This window comes from Microcaecilia unicolor, chromosome 9, assembly GCF_901765095.1.
Source record: "Microcaecilia unicolor chromosome 9, aMicUni1.1, whole genome shotgun sequence".
In the NCBI taxonomy this organism is placed as follows: Eukaryota; Metazoa; Chordata; class Amphibia; order Gymnophiona; family Siphonopidae; genus Microcaecilia; species Microcaecilia unicolor.
In genome coordinates, this window is record NC_044039.1 from 146,226,950 (window position 1) to 146,241,383 (window position 14,434).

Consider the following 14,434-nt stretch of genomic DNA (forward strand, 5'->3'; position numbering starts at 1 on the left):
CCCCACACACACCCATCCCAGCAGCAGCAGTAAAATAATTCGCAGCCATGCAGGACCAGACTCTCCATACATGTGGTTGCTGACAGTGCTCAGGAACAGGAAGTGATGTTTGAGGGGGCAGAATTGTCAGCTGCCTGTATGCAGCTTGTTTTCTTGCTGCTGCTGCTCATTTAGAGAAGCAGCAGGTGTGAGTGTGTGTGGGAGGAACAGGGACAGAGAGGGAGGTAGACGCTAGATTGGGGGGGAGCAGTAGCAGTTTGTGTGGTGGCGGGAGGTCGGGATTTGTCATGGCACCCCTGATAGTTTGCTGCAGCACACACCAGGGTACCACGGTGTGCAGTTTGGAACCGCTGTTCTACTCTAAGCTTTAATAAAGGCTGAGGTAGTCCCATGTGACAACAGTACGCATGAAGTGATGTGCATGTTCAATGATGCTTCTCAGAAGCTTCTGGAGAAATCTAAGGTGGAGAAGCTTTTCCTTGCATTGGGCTCTGTCAGATGACATCACCCATCTGTGAGGACTTGCATCCTGCTGTTCATAGAGAATACTGGCTACAGGTAAGTAACATGTTTTTTCCAATCACTGTGTTACAATATTCACTGTTGCCTAGAGCTATAATATTAAATATCTTACTCTGTTGCCAGTATTTAAATCCAATTGGGTAAGGGTTTTCAAACACCATACGTTGGACATTACAGTTTTGAGGGAGGATTCCTTCATGAACTTTGGCTTTGTTCTGCTATATGGTGATTGTGGATAAGACCTAAATGGAGTGACACTATCATGGTATGAGGAAAGTGTTTGTCAGAAAGCGCCTACATTTCCATTTTCTATTGAAGAAATTGTTTATAACCGATACCATTCTGTAACACTATCATTTAATAAGCTGTGTTATTATTTCACTGAAATTTTTACTCTGATTGACTTGTCTTTATCAGAGAGAAAACATCTGGGGACCTTTTTTAATCATTTCACCAGCATCTACTCTGAACAACTGGCACCAGGAATTTACCAGATTTGTACCTAAATTCAAGGTAATGCTGGCATCCTGTCAACTTGTTTTTCACTGAAATGTGTGAACTGTTTTACCTTAGGTTATTTTACCCTCACATTTCTACTTTTTCTGTTGCTTCCACCTCAACCACATCTGTTCAGCAAAATTGAGGCATGGCAAGTTTTTCAGCAGAGTAAGGGCTAGAAGGGACTTTAGTGCGCCTACTCAAGCCAAAAGCGATACCTGTGCCCGCCCATGAGTTCTGAACATATTTCGGTGTCTGTTAAATGTTGATGTAGCACTATGCACTTATTGTTGTTCTGTAGTGGAGGGAAGACAGCATGTAGCTCAGTCACAGGACTGCTCGTTGTGCTGAATGCTCTTATGGGCAGTGGTCATGGGTACCTTATGTGGTGGTGTTTGGAGAATATAGGATACCCTCTTTGACTTTGTGTTGGTAGGAAAACTTGGAGTGGAGGAATAGCCTTGTGATTAGACCAGTGGGCTGAGAACCAGAGACGTACGAGTTGAAATTTCATTTCTCCCACTGACGCTCCTTGTGACTCTGGGCAAGTTACTTCACTCTTCATTGTAAGCCCTTTTGGTTAGGGAACTAACTACAGTGCTTGGATTGTAACCCACCTTGAATTCAGGTTTGTAAACGTAATTTTAATCTAAAATCCAAATAAAAGCATTAGAAATGAGCAGGCAGCTTGTCTGTAGATTGTTTGAAGTCTTATTTGGGAAAATGTGCCTCTGTTGAGATAACCTTTTCTGGATTTGCTTTGTTGCAGGTTTTGCCATATTGGGGAAACCCCCATGACAGAAAAGTGATTAGGAAGTTTTGGAGTCAGGCAAGTCTTTTTTCAACACATGTTTCTTGTTTCTCCACCTTCCTTCTACTACCAAGCCAAAGAAACTGACCAAAAGCTAGTCAGTGGAAAAGTTTGTCATGGTGTTACCTTTATTGTTGCAAGGATTGGAAATATAGAGACACTTGTGTCACTAGTCAAAAGGGTTTATGTGTTTACCAGCAACTGATAAATATATGTCATCTATCTGCTTTTTTCCAATCCTATATGGATAGTGGCTGACTGAACAACCAGCAGTGATGAATATGTATTTCTACAGAAAAGCGGTATATCAAGTGTGGAATAAACAAACTTCCATCTTTCTGCAATAAACAAGGGAAATTGTCTCTGGGTGTTTTATTAAACTCTAGCTATGGCAATTTAAAAACATATGTATATTCAGCACCACAAAGGGCAATTCTATAACCTAAGCAGTTGCATATACATGCACATTACATGCAAATGTTTTGAATACTAGTACTTAGGTGTGTAGTCTCACTTGGGTGAGAACTCTTCACTTACAAAAAAAAAAATATTTATAAAAATTTGCAGTGTCGGATTGATGTATCTATATTTTTGGACTCCATTTTATGGTTCTCTGGTTTTTTTGGATACTATATAAGGTGTTGTTCTAGCATTTACACACCTAAGTACTAGTATTCTAAACATTTGCATGTAATGTGCATGTATATGCAAATGCTTAGGTTATAGAATTGCCATTTGTGGTGCTGAATATACCTATGTTTTTAAAATGCCATAGCTAGAGTTTAATAAAACACCCAAACAGAGACAGTTCCCTTGTTTATTGCAGAAAGATGGAAGTTTGTTTATTCCACATTTGATATACCGCATTTCTGTAGATACACTCAAAGCAGTGTCTTTATTCCTGAGCAAACATAAGCACAGGATCTACTGAGCATGCATAATGTTTCAATTGGAGATAAAAATAAATTTTAGAGGAATGCAGACCAAATTCATCACACAAAGCTGGAAAGTTCTTAAGGACACTTATCTTATTCAAGACTTGATTAGTATATACTCTTCTCTGCCCATATTGTCAATGCATTGGAGATTGTACCAGAAGTAAGATCTTTATTTCCTTGTAGAGGCAGGAAGGGGGACACCTCTGAACGATAAGTATGGATTTTGCACAGCCCAGGGCCAGCGGAATGCAGTAATCAGGGTATGCATGGCAGTGGAGTCCCAACATTCGAGGGGTGACAGAAACAGCCATGCTTACCTGTGTGCTACACTCCACTGGCCACTGCCACCGCACACTACAGCCCTCCAAACACCTACCTTGATCCTTGAAGGGTGCCCTGATGGTGTAATGGCCTCTGCAGCTATGAGGGCAGGAAAGAATTCCACTCTTTCCTGTCCTCTGCTGCTACTCCGCCTCTGCTTTGCTCTTCTGTGCCACAGGTAGTGCGGCCATATTTTTAAAATGGCTGCCGAGGTTTTCGGCAGCAGTCTCGTGAGAATAGAATAACTGAAATGTTCCCCCTGTGCTAAAGTAGTTTCTAAAGTTGTTAATGAAAAATATTTCTGTACCAGTTGTTGTGTCTCATTCCACACGCTGTCAAAAGTAATTTTACACTTAACATCACCAAGCCTCCCAAATCCCAAGGAGTAGTTATTTTATTTAAAAGGAGCCTCACCTTTTTACCTTGCCAGAGATAGTAAGAAATCCTCTTAAGTTGTTTTTAATCCTTGAGAGGGAAGTATCATAGGAGCATTTGAAAAGTATACAACCATTTAGGCACTAAGATCATATTAGTTAATTCTACCCACTAAGGATAACGGGTAAGTATGCCACATTTGCAGCCTCTGCTTCGTACAATTTAATGGCTGTATATTGGCCAAGTATAATTTAGTGAGATCAGCAGGAATTATTACACCCAAGTAGATTAAGGAGCCTGTCGCCCAATTCAGTGGAAATGTCCCCTCCCAACTTTGTTGAGTAGAGGCCTGCAGTGGTAAAGTGGTTGATTTTTGAAGGTTTAGAGTTAAGCCAGTGAATTGACTAAATTCATGGATTATTGCTAGTCAGTGACGGTTGGGGGTTTGTGAGAACTAATAAAATATAATCAGCAAAGGCCAGGATCTTGTTCATGATGATATTTGTGGTTACTCCTTGTACTTTCACATCTTGTTTATTACTGTGAGTTCTTAAATATGGTAGAATTAATAACTGATAAGAGGACATACCTGCCGGGTACCATGCTGTATGGGAAATAGTTCCATTTTGATGCCATTTACCAGCACGGAAGCACTCGTATGACTGTACAATATTGGATTGCTGTGAAAAAACAGCTGTGCATCCCTGTTTAATTCAAGGTTGTAAATAAGTATGTCCAATCTACTTGATGAAAGTATTTACCAGTGTCTAGCCCCACCAACAGAGCCTCTATCTCGTGGATGTCCAACCTTAGCCCTCACCAGGTTAGGTTTTTAGGATTTCTCTAGTGAATATGCATGAGATCTATTTGCATACAATGGAGACGGTGCATGCAGATAGATCTCATGCTTATTCATTGGGAAAATCCTGAAAACTTGACTGGATTGTGGCCCTCAAGGACCGAGGTTGGACAACCTTGCTGTCTATTATAGTGTGGCATGGCAAACGGGACTTTCTGCATATTCAGTACAGTGCCTTGTCTCAATAGGAACAAAAAGCTTCCTCAGACAGTGCAATCAAAGGGGAAATCCCTGACATGAAGGCATCAAAGCCATGACTTTTCTTTCTCTGCTTGGCAAGGCTGCTAAGAGAGCTTCTCCAGACATCACTCATAGCTGGAGAATCCATGTGAAAGAGACATCAATGTCATAATTCCTTCCCCTCAGCTGCAATTCATGGAAAAGGTGAGAGCTTTCCTGAGTATAACTAATGCACTGCAGAAATCCACCCCTGCAAGAGCTAAGTGTCACTGTGTATCAGAGGATTCAAGAGGGTTGTCTTAGGAAAGCTCCTCCCCTACCACACTGAAAGCATGCAGCCATAGCCGAGCTAGAACTCTATGGTTAGTGACTCTGATTCTAGGTATTCTCTTGATATTGGGAACAAACTTTCATCCTCTCTGCTCTCCAATAATTCGCCAAACCACCACAAAGGGAAATCTTCCCAATCACCTTCAGAACGTCACCTGTTAATGACTGAACTCTGGAGGGAGTGGATTTTTTTTTTTTTTTTTGAAAGAAGGTATTGGTCTCCAGCTCCAGAGCCCCCTAAGACAGTGAAATGCGTAAGCCCAGAAGATAATAATCAACTGTCTGATAGTGTAAGTCATTCCTTTTTAAAATCTGCATCTTTATCTTCACAAAATTGCTTAAATTCAAGACTCTGATCATTGCTATTGTGCCAGCGCTTGGGAGTCCAAGATGTCATTAAGCCTGAGGTTTCTATAATGAAACGCTTCTCCAGGCATTCTGTCTGACCCTTCACTGCGTCAACCCAAAAGTGAAACTCCGCTGGAATTTGCATCATATCCAAAATGCCTTATTGTCCTAGCAGACCAATTCAGCTGCTTGGATTTGCTTTCTCTTACCAACAGAAGGAGACTGAGAACTTTCAGTTTAGTGACTTCACTTGTAAGTATTCTGTGCAGCCTGTTACTAGCTGGTATTTCTCAGTCTCCAACAGATGGTAGGTAGAGGCATCCTGTGTAGACTGTTTTGGTAGGTCTGTCTGGAGGGTCCATTGTAAATACTGTTTGGGTAATTCCCTCCTGGTTATTTACAAAAACAAAAAAATAGGTACTGTGCACTTTGGTGTCTTGATTTATCTGGCTGGTCCTCACAGCATGGGGGATATCATACCCGGTGGACCCAGGTCCCTCCCCCCCCTCACCACTACCACTGTTGTGCCCTTTGAGGGACTGCTTGGTTGCTTGTGCCTCAATCTCCCATTCCTTTTAGGAATGAAGCTTTTGAGTGCTAACAGGAACTATATAGGTACCTTGCAGGGGTTCACAGCCTGCCATATTTATCTTACCCTTAAGTAGATAATATGCATGGTGCACTGCTAAGAGGATTTGAGTCAAGCTTTGAACACAAGGAGCAGGGCTGTTGAAAGCAGGATACTGGGCTGGGTGGCCCATTGGCCTGACCCAGTATGGCTTTTCTTATGTTCTTATTCAGGCTTATAGGGTGTTTGCGCCAGCCTCAGCCCAGCCAAGCCCATAGATACACCGGAGAGATTGTCACAGGAGAGGTTCTGCATGTTGACTGTTGGAGGCATCATGAACCTGACCGATGCATGTGTCAACATCGTCAGAGGAAGTTTCTCCAGCTAGGAGATCCATCTGCCTCGACACACTTGAACGCAGAGCTGACGCTCTAGTTGATACACTATTCCACTTACTTCCCAAGACCAGTACTTTGAAGAGTCAAACTCAGACTTCTGTGAGACAGAGCAAGACCCACAGGACCTCTCAGCTAAGGAGTCCTATGGCATTCCATCTGATCCTTCTCCGCCACCTGAGAGATGCAAGTCTCCTCCAGACTGGCTTTCACTGTGAAATGGCTCAAGCCATATCTTTCAAATAGGAGATAGAGGAGGAATCTCATTCAGAACTCTGAGGTTCTAGATGGACTCCCCTTCTAGAGAAAGAATCACTGTTCCAGTTCATACAATTATAAGGAATTCTGCGATCAAAAACCGGGAGACTCCACTGACAGTTCCAAATTACTCCAAAGAAAATTGATACAATGTACAGGATACAGAAATGCACTGGGTTTGAAAAAAAAAAAAAAAAAAAAACGCAGTTACCTCACCGTTCCTTAGTTGTGGAATCTGCTTTAAAAAGTACTTGCACTATGAGATCTCATGCTTCCGCTTCTTTAGGAAGAGAAGCTAGGACATTAGACTGTAATGGCAGAAGAACATTTCAGGCCTCAACACTAACCAATCGCATATTAGATTATATCAACTTTATTCCACAATTTACTTAAAGAATACTCTCTCCTTTTGCAGACTTCCTTCCCCCTGAGAAGGGTGATGAGTTCCTCAAGCTTCACAGGAAACCTCTATATTGTCGTAAACATCTGGCAAGGCAAGCCTTTTGACATCTCTTCACACATTTCCAACTTAGGACTAGCAGTGAGGCGTCTTTCCTGACTCAGAATCTCTGACATCGTATCTGCTGTCGAAGAGCATCAGCTAGCAGATATCTGTTGTTGTGGAGGTAACTTGTTTGGATCAGATGGAATGACGTAGGACTCCTTAGGTCAGAGGTCCTGTGGGTCTTGCTCGGTCTCGCAGGAGAGGTCTGAGTTTGACTCTTCAAAGTACTGATCTTGGGAAGTATGTGGAATAGTGTATCAACTATAGAGCGTCAGGTGCGTTGAAGTACGTTGAGCAAATGGATCTCCCAGGCTGGACAAAGTTGAGAAAGTGGCTAACCTAATTAAAAAAGTGTATACTTGGTTGAGCCTTCCCCCCTGATCCAAGAGAAAACATAATGCATCTCCACTCGGATTTCCAAATCCACCCAGATATCTGCTTGTCAGATGCTCCACTCACTCAATCACATGGCTTCAACAGTCCATGTCACACCTTTGGCTCAACTCCACTTCTGAATTCCTCAGTGGTCCCTGTCCTCTCAGTGGCCCCAGGCAATGGTATTACTCTCATCCTGTATACGAGCTACTTTACAGCTACACCACTGTCTACAATGGTAGATAGTGTCACAAAATGTTACAAAGGGACTTTGTTTTCAGCCCCTTCCACATCACAAAGTCCTCACCATGGATGCCTCCGTAGTAGGCTTGAGGTGGGCTCCACATACAGGGTTCTTGGTCTCCATGGGAGAGACAACATCATATCAATCTCCTGGAATTGCTAGCAGCCTAGAACATTCTCAAAACTTTCCAGGACCGTATACTTGATCAGGTCATACTCATTTGCACAATCAGATTGTGATGAACAAACAAGGAAGGAACAGACTTTTACTACCTCTGTTGACAAGCAGTACAGATATGGACTTGGACAGCTTCTTGAAACATTACTACTACTACTATTTAGCATTTCTATAGCGCTACAAGGCATACGCAGCGCTGCACAAACATAGAAGAAAGACAGTCCCTGCTCAAAGAGCTTACAATCTAATAGACAAAAAATAAATAAAGTAAGCAAATCAAATCAATTAATGTGAACGGGGAGGAAGAGAGGAGGGTAGGTGGAGGCGAGTGGTTACAAGTGGTTACGAGTCAAAAGCAATGTTAAAGAGGTGGGCTTTCAGTCTAGATTTAAAGGTGGCCAAGGATGGGGCAAGACGTAGGGGCTCAGGAAGTTTATTCCAGGTGTAGGGTGCAGCGAGACAGAAGGCGCGAAGTCTGGAGTTGGCAGTAGTGGAGAAGGGAACAGATAAGAAGGATTTATCCATGGAGCGGAGTGCACGGGAAGGGATGTAGGGAAGGACGAGTGTGGAGAGATACTGGGGAGCAGCAGAGTGAATACATTTATAGGTTAGTAGAAGAAGTTTGAACAGGATGCGAAAACGGATAGGGATCCAGTGAAGGGTCTTGAGGAGAGGGGTAGTATGAGTAAAGCGACCCTGGCGGAAGATGAGATGGGCAGCAGAGTTTTGAACCGACTGGAGAGGGGAGAGGTGACTAAGTGGGAGGCCAGCAAGAAGCAGATTGCAGTAGTCTAAACGAGAGGTGACAAGGGTGTGGATGAGGGTTTTGGTAGAGTGCTCGGAAAGAAAGGGGCGGATTTTACGGATGTTGTAAAGAAAGAAACGACAGGTCTTGGCGGTCTGCTGGATATGAGCAGAGAAGGAGAGAGAAGAGTCAAAGATGACCCCAAGGTTTCGAGCTGAGGAGACAGGGAGAATGAGAGAGCCATCAACAGAAATAGAAAACGGGGGGAGCGGGGAGGTGGGTTTGGGGGGGAAAATGAGAAGCTCGGTTTTGGTCATATTTAATTTCAGGTGGCGTTGAGACATCCAGGCAGCAATTTCAGACAAGCACGCTGAAACTTTGGTTTGGATGCAAGGTGAGATATCAGGGGTAGAAAGGTAGATTTGGGAGTCATCAGCATAGAGATGGTAGGAAAAGCCATGGGATGAGATTAATGAACCAAGGGAAGAAGTGTAGATAGAAAAGAGGAGGGGACCAAGAACAGAACCCTGAGGTACGCCGACAGGCAGAGGGATAGAAGTAGAAGAGGATCCACCAGAGTGAACACTAAAGGTGCGGAGGGAGAGGTAGGAAGAGAACCAGGAAAGGACAGAGCCCTGGAATCCAAGTGAGGACAGGGTATCGAGAAGTATGCTGTGATCGACAGTGTCAAAAGCAGCGGAAAGATCAAGAAGAATGAGGATGGAATATTGACCTCTGGATTTAGCCAGTAATAGGTCTCAAAAGATGTGTTTAGCTGGCAGACAAATTGAGCAGGTTCCTTCAACCTCACAAATGGCCTTTCAGCATGCCTGTAGTTCATCAAATATTCCAGCAGTGGGAATCTCTTCGCTTCTCTGCTTTTATTCCAGACTATGCTCTCAGCCGTGTAGCCCCAGATGCCTTTTTGCTCCACTGGGGAACAGACTTTCTATACGCCTTTCGCTCACTGCCTCTCATAGGGAAAACTCTTCTTAAACTATGTTGAGACTGAGTTGGAGGAGGAGTTTGGTCTGATTCTGAGGGACCAATTTCATTACTGACAAGTTGCTGATTATTAATTTTTTTTTGTGTGTCGGCGAGCTCTTCTGGAATGCCGCAGGGTGGAAATGTTACTAGAGAATGCTTTGGAGGGGGAGTATCTCTTGACTTTATCAAACACTCATTCAGCAGAAAGCAACCCCAATCAAATGTATCAATCAATGGGAGATGGCCCTGGGAACAGGTTATACAGTACAGCAATGGGAGAAAATCTTCAAGAGATTGCTCAAAATGTCAGTGGATATTCATATGGTAGAGAATGGGTATAAGATGTTATATATGTGGTATTACATTCCAGACTGTGCCCATGCCATTTATCCTTCATCTGACCTTTGCTGGCGTAGATGCGGATCCTGGGGTACCTTTATACATATATGGTGGTCCTGCCTGAGGGCACAGAACTATTGGACTATGGTGTTTGGCTTACTCTGTGAGATTCTGGCCATTACATTGCAACCAGTGATAGGTGTGGCCTGTTGAATATTAAACCTTCAGGACGGCTGGTCAAATTTCACAAATTGGCTATCATTTTACTCATGGCTGGTTCTATTGCCTTGGCAGCGAAATGGAAGCAGTCGGCTGCACCTTAACGGCAACCCTTGTTTAAAATGGACTATGTTTGCCGAATGTCCAAATTAATTGCATTAAGCCAAAATCAAGTCCACAATTTTACAAAAATTTGGGAATTGTACACTCTTTGATGCCCTAATCAGGACACTGGATGACAAGGGTCAAATTATCTTCAGTTAGCTTGTGGGTCATGGTCTGTTTTGTGGTCGGTTTACTTTGAGGCATATTGTCAAAGCACTTAGCCTTCCAAAGTTCCATAGGTTTCTATGGAACTTTGGAAGGCTAAGTGCTTTGAAAACATGCCTCAAAATGTTCTAGTTCAGTTGTATCTGTTGATCAATCTTTTATCAGCAGGACCTATTCCTTAGTGGAGCGCATGATCTGGTTCGGGAGGTAATGGTGCTGGGCTGCTTGATAACAGTGATCATAATATGATCGGATTTGATATTAGCTTTGAAGTAAGTATACATAGAAAATCAAATACGTTATCGTTTAACTTTAAAAAAGGAGAATATTATAAAGTGAAAAAAAAAAAACTTAGAGGAGCAGCTGTGAGGGTCAAAAATTTACATCAGGCGTGGATGCTGTTCAAAAGCACCATCCTTGAAGCCCAGGCCAAATATATTCCACATATTAAAAAAGAAGGATGGAAGACCAAACAGCCGGCATGGTTAAAATGTAAGGTGAAGGAAGCTATTAGAGCTAAAAGAAAATCCTTCAGAAAATGGAAGAAGGAACCGACTGAAAATAATAAGTGCATAAGGAATGTCAAGTGAAATGCAAAGCGCTGATAAGGAAGGCTAAGAGGGACTTTGAAAAAAAGATTGCGTTGGAGGCAAAAACACATAGTAAAACTTTCTTTAGGTATATTAAAAGCAGGAAGCCGGCAAAAGAATCGGTTGGACCATTAGATGACCGAGGACTAAAAGGGGCGATCAGGGAAAACAAAGCCGTAACGGACAGATTAAATGAATTCTTTGCTTCGGTCTTCACCGAGGAAGATTTGGATGAGATACTGGTGCTGGAAATGGTATTCGAAGCTCAAATCCAGTATCACTGTATGAAAGGAATGTGGGCTTTGGTGGCAACATCGATCAGTTGGCTTTCAGAGCAGTTTTCCATGCAATACAAACATTTAAACAGTGGCTTACCAAGAAGATGTTGGAAATGGACTGACAGGTAGGTATGTTTTTCTGCAAGCAAGAAGAAACAGGTTTGTATTTACTTTCTCAAGAAATATGGAGAATCTGGAACTTAGGCTCAGTACAGGAGTTTTTCTCATGGCGTACTTTCCATGAGATCAGAATTGAATAGCCAACTCATTGACTTGACATCTAGATCCTCACGCATAGTTGCTAGATAGTGCAATCCTCCAAAGATATTTCTAGTGGGGTCAACCGAGACTAGACTTATTCATGACTGAATTCAAGAAGAAGTGTCCATCTTTTTGCTCCAGTTGTCTGGTCAAGAACTCAGTAGTGGCAGATGCTTTTGCAGTTTCCTGGTGCCAATATTTTTCTTTACGCTTTTCCTACGATACTTCTATAGCAAGGATGATCCAAAAAACCAGTTATGATGCAGAAAATATAATTAATAGTTTGCTATTGGCCCAGACAAATCTGATTTCCTTTCCTCAAGAAGTTTGCGTAGGATGGTCCAGTTACTCAGCTATTGATTACAACAACTTCAGCCTTCAGCAGAAGGGACACGTTCTACATCCTAGTTTGTTTCCTAGCTCTCACAGCGTGGGTGTTGAAAGGTTCTTAACAGCATGTTAAACAACTTAAAAAAAAAAAAGTGGAAGATGCAGGTTCCAGGGAATAATCTACTAGGAAACCTATGGATTCAGGTGGGCAAGGTAGACTGTTTGGCATGCTAGCCAAAATAGCCGCACCTTCAGCTCACCTGTATAGGTGCTACTGCTGCACATTCCAATTTGTAGAAAGTTCCAAGTTTGACAAAGTGCACCATAATGCAATATCTTCATTTCAAGACCAGGTAGAGACACACCCTATGTCTAAGTTTCCACTAGTAGTGAAATTTTATGAGGGTCCTCTTGAACTCTAGTCCTCTTGCACTCTAGATCACCTGTTAAGAAACCTCCAGTGGTGTGGGATCTTAATTTGGTCCTTTCACAGCTAATGAGACACCCTTTGAACTACTACTCTTCTGCTCTAAAAAAAAATCATTTCCTGGAAGATGGTTTCTCTTATAGCAATCATGTTGGCCCATTGTAGCAGTGAATTGCATTTGCTTGTTCACCATGAGCCATACATGTAGTTTTTTGATAAGAGTGGTACTTTGCACTCGTGCAAAGTTTTTTTTTTTACCAAAAGTGGCTATAATTTTTCCCATTAACCAGTTGAATATGCTATCTGTTTTCTCCCCACCACCGCATACTACCACTGTAGAGCAGGTGCCACACAGATGAGACTACTGAAGATCATTACAGATCTGTCTTAAGAAAGATAACTCTACTAATAGGCCATCTCAATTATTTTTGTCTTACAATCCTGTCATGAAACGCCTAGCCACCTGCCTGGGTTTACCCCACAGCCACTTAGAGGGTCTATCCCCAGTAGAGTTCAGGTCTGCCTGCACCTGCCGCTCGTGCTCTACACTAGCACCCTCCTCCCACTGACCGGGTCACAACTGCCTCTGGGCGAGTCTCCCACTCTCAAATTATCCCCAGCGATTTCTAGGTTACTGGAGCCACACTCCCAGTGGTCCCACAGTTCTCAGAAAGCACTCACAGACCCAACACACAAACCACCAGGATTCTTTATCAGACCAGACAGGCAGAGGCAATAAACAATTATTTATAGTCTTAAAAATTGAACAATGAACAAAAAATGTGCAATCAGCAAAACAATAACAGGTAACTGAAATATGGATCAATTAAAGAACTAACAATGCTTGCTTGCTTTCCTAGAAAGTACCTGGGGAGATAGGGCATATATCTGTTCACAGAGCTTCAGCAAAGAGATCTTTCTCTGTTTCTTTCTCTCTCTCTCTCTCTCACTCACTGAAGCAACAGCCCACCCATGCTGGGTAATTTCAAAACTCCAGGCCAGGCACTTCCTATTATTTGTGTGCCAAATAAAAGAAAGAAAAGTCAGGCTTCTATAACAGCTTTAAGCTTAAACATGCACCATTTGCTGGCCAAACAGGACTAGTTCTTTCTGGGGAGAGCAGATTTTAGCCTCAAAAGCAACTGCTTTTTCAGAGAAAATACCTTTTAGAGATAGTCTGCCTGCAGAGTACAGCTCTGTCTCTTAGGCTTAGTCCCTCCCACCCCTAGAGTGACATCTCTTAAATATCCTCCCTTCAGCCAAATTATCACTACTGACCTGTTCCAACTACATCTATTCCTAATTCATCACCTTCCCCCAGTAGCCCAGCCTACCAGTTTCACCCATTCCAACATTCCAGTGTTCCAGCAATTCAATTCTGCATGGCCATGTCCCCTATACACATTCTCTTCCTGATGCTGTCCCTTCCCAACCTACTTCTTAACCCAAAAACACTTTACACTGCTGCTACACTTTACCCTCCCCTTACCCTCATCACCTCACCTTCTCTCCTGTCCCCTTCCTTCTCCTTAGCCCTCAACCTTCAACATTTCCTTCCTGCTGTTGACCCATCTCCATTCCTCCTATGCACATCCCGCCTTCGTCGCCCTACCTCCCCTACCCTTCTTCGTATTCTCTTACTCCTTCTCCTACTATCCGCAGGGGACATCAATCCCAATCCAGGTCCCCCACACCAATCCTCATCCTATCTGTGCAGACCACTCCAGAATGTCTCCAACCTCATTTCCATTCCCCTCCTCTCCCCTTCTCGTGCACCTTATGGAATGCCCGATCTGTCTGCAACAAACTCTCCTTTACCCATGACCTCTTCATCTCCCGTTCTCTCCAACTCCTCGCCCTAACTGAAACCTGGCTCACCCCTGACGACTCTGCCTCAGTCGCGGCCCTATGCCATGGAGGCTATCTTTTCTTCCATTCTCCCTGCCCAGTAGGCTGCGGTGGCGGCGTCCGGGTTACTACTTTCGCCCTCCTGCTGTTTTCAACCTCTCCTCCTACCGCAGCCTCAGTGCTTCTCATCCTTTGAAGTTCGCTCCATCCGTCTATTCTACCCACTGCCTCTGAGTTGCAGTCATTTACCGCCCCCCTGATAAGTCCCTATCTTCCTTCCTTACTGACTTCGATGCCTGGCTCTCCGTTTTTCTTGAGCCCTCATCCCCATCCCTCATTCTTGGAGAGTTTAACATACACACTGATAAACCATCCGACTCATACGCTTCTCAGTTCCTCACTCTAACCTCCAACTGAGCTCCACCACCCCTACTCA

General features: G+C 43.3%; 1 protein-coding gene across 1 annotated transcript in view; it reads left to right on the forward strand.

Annotated features, from left to right (window-relative positions):
• The window catches only part of INO80 (INO80 complex ATPase subunit), a 462,811-nt gene that overhangs the window by 218,936 nt on the left and 229,441 nt on the right, over positions 1-14,434 (forward strand). Inside the window, exons 14-15 of the mRNA XM_030213886.1 lie at positions 940-1,035; positions 1,790-1,849. Coding sequence (XP_030069746.1) covers positions 940-1,035; positions 1,790-1,849 — 156 coding nt within the window. The remainder of the gene's footprint in view (positions 1-939; positions 1,036-1,789; positions 1,850-14,434) is intronic.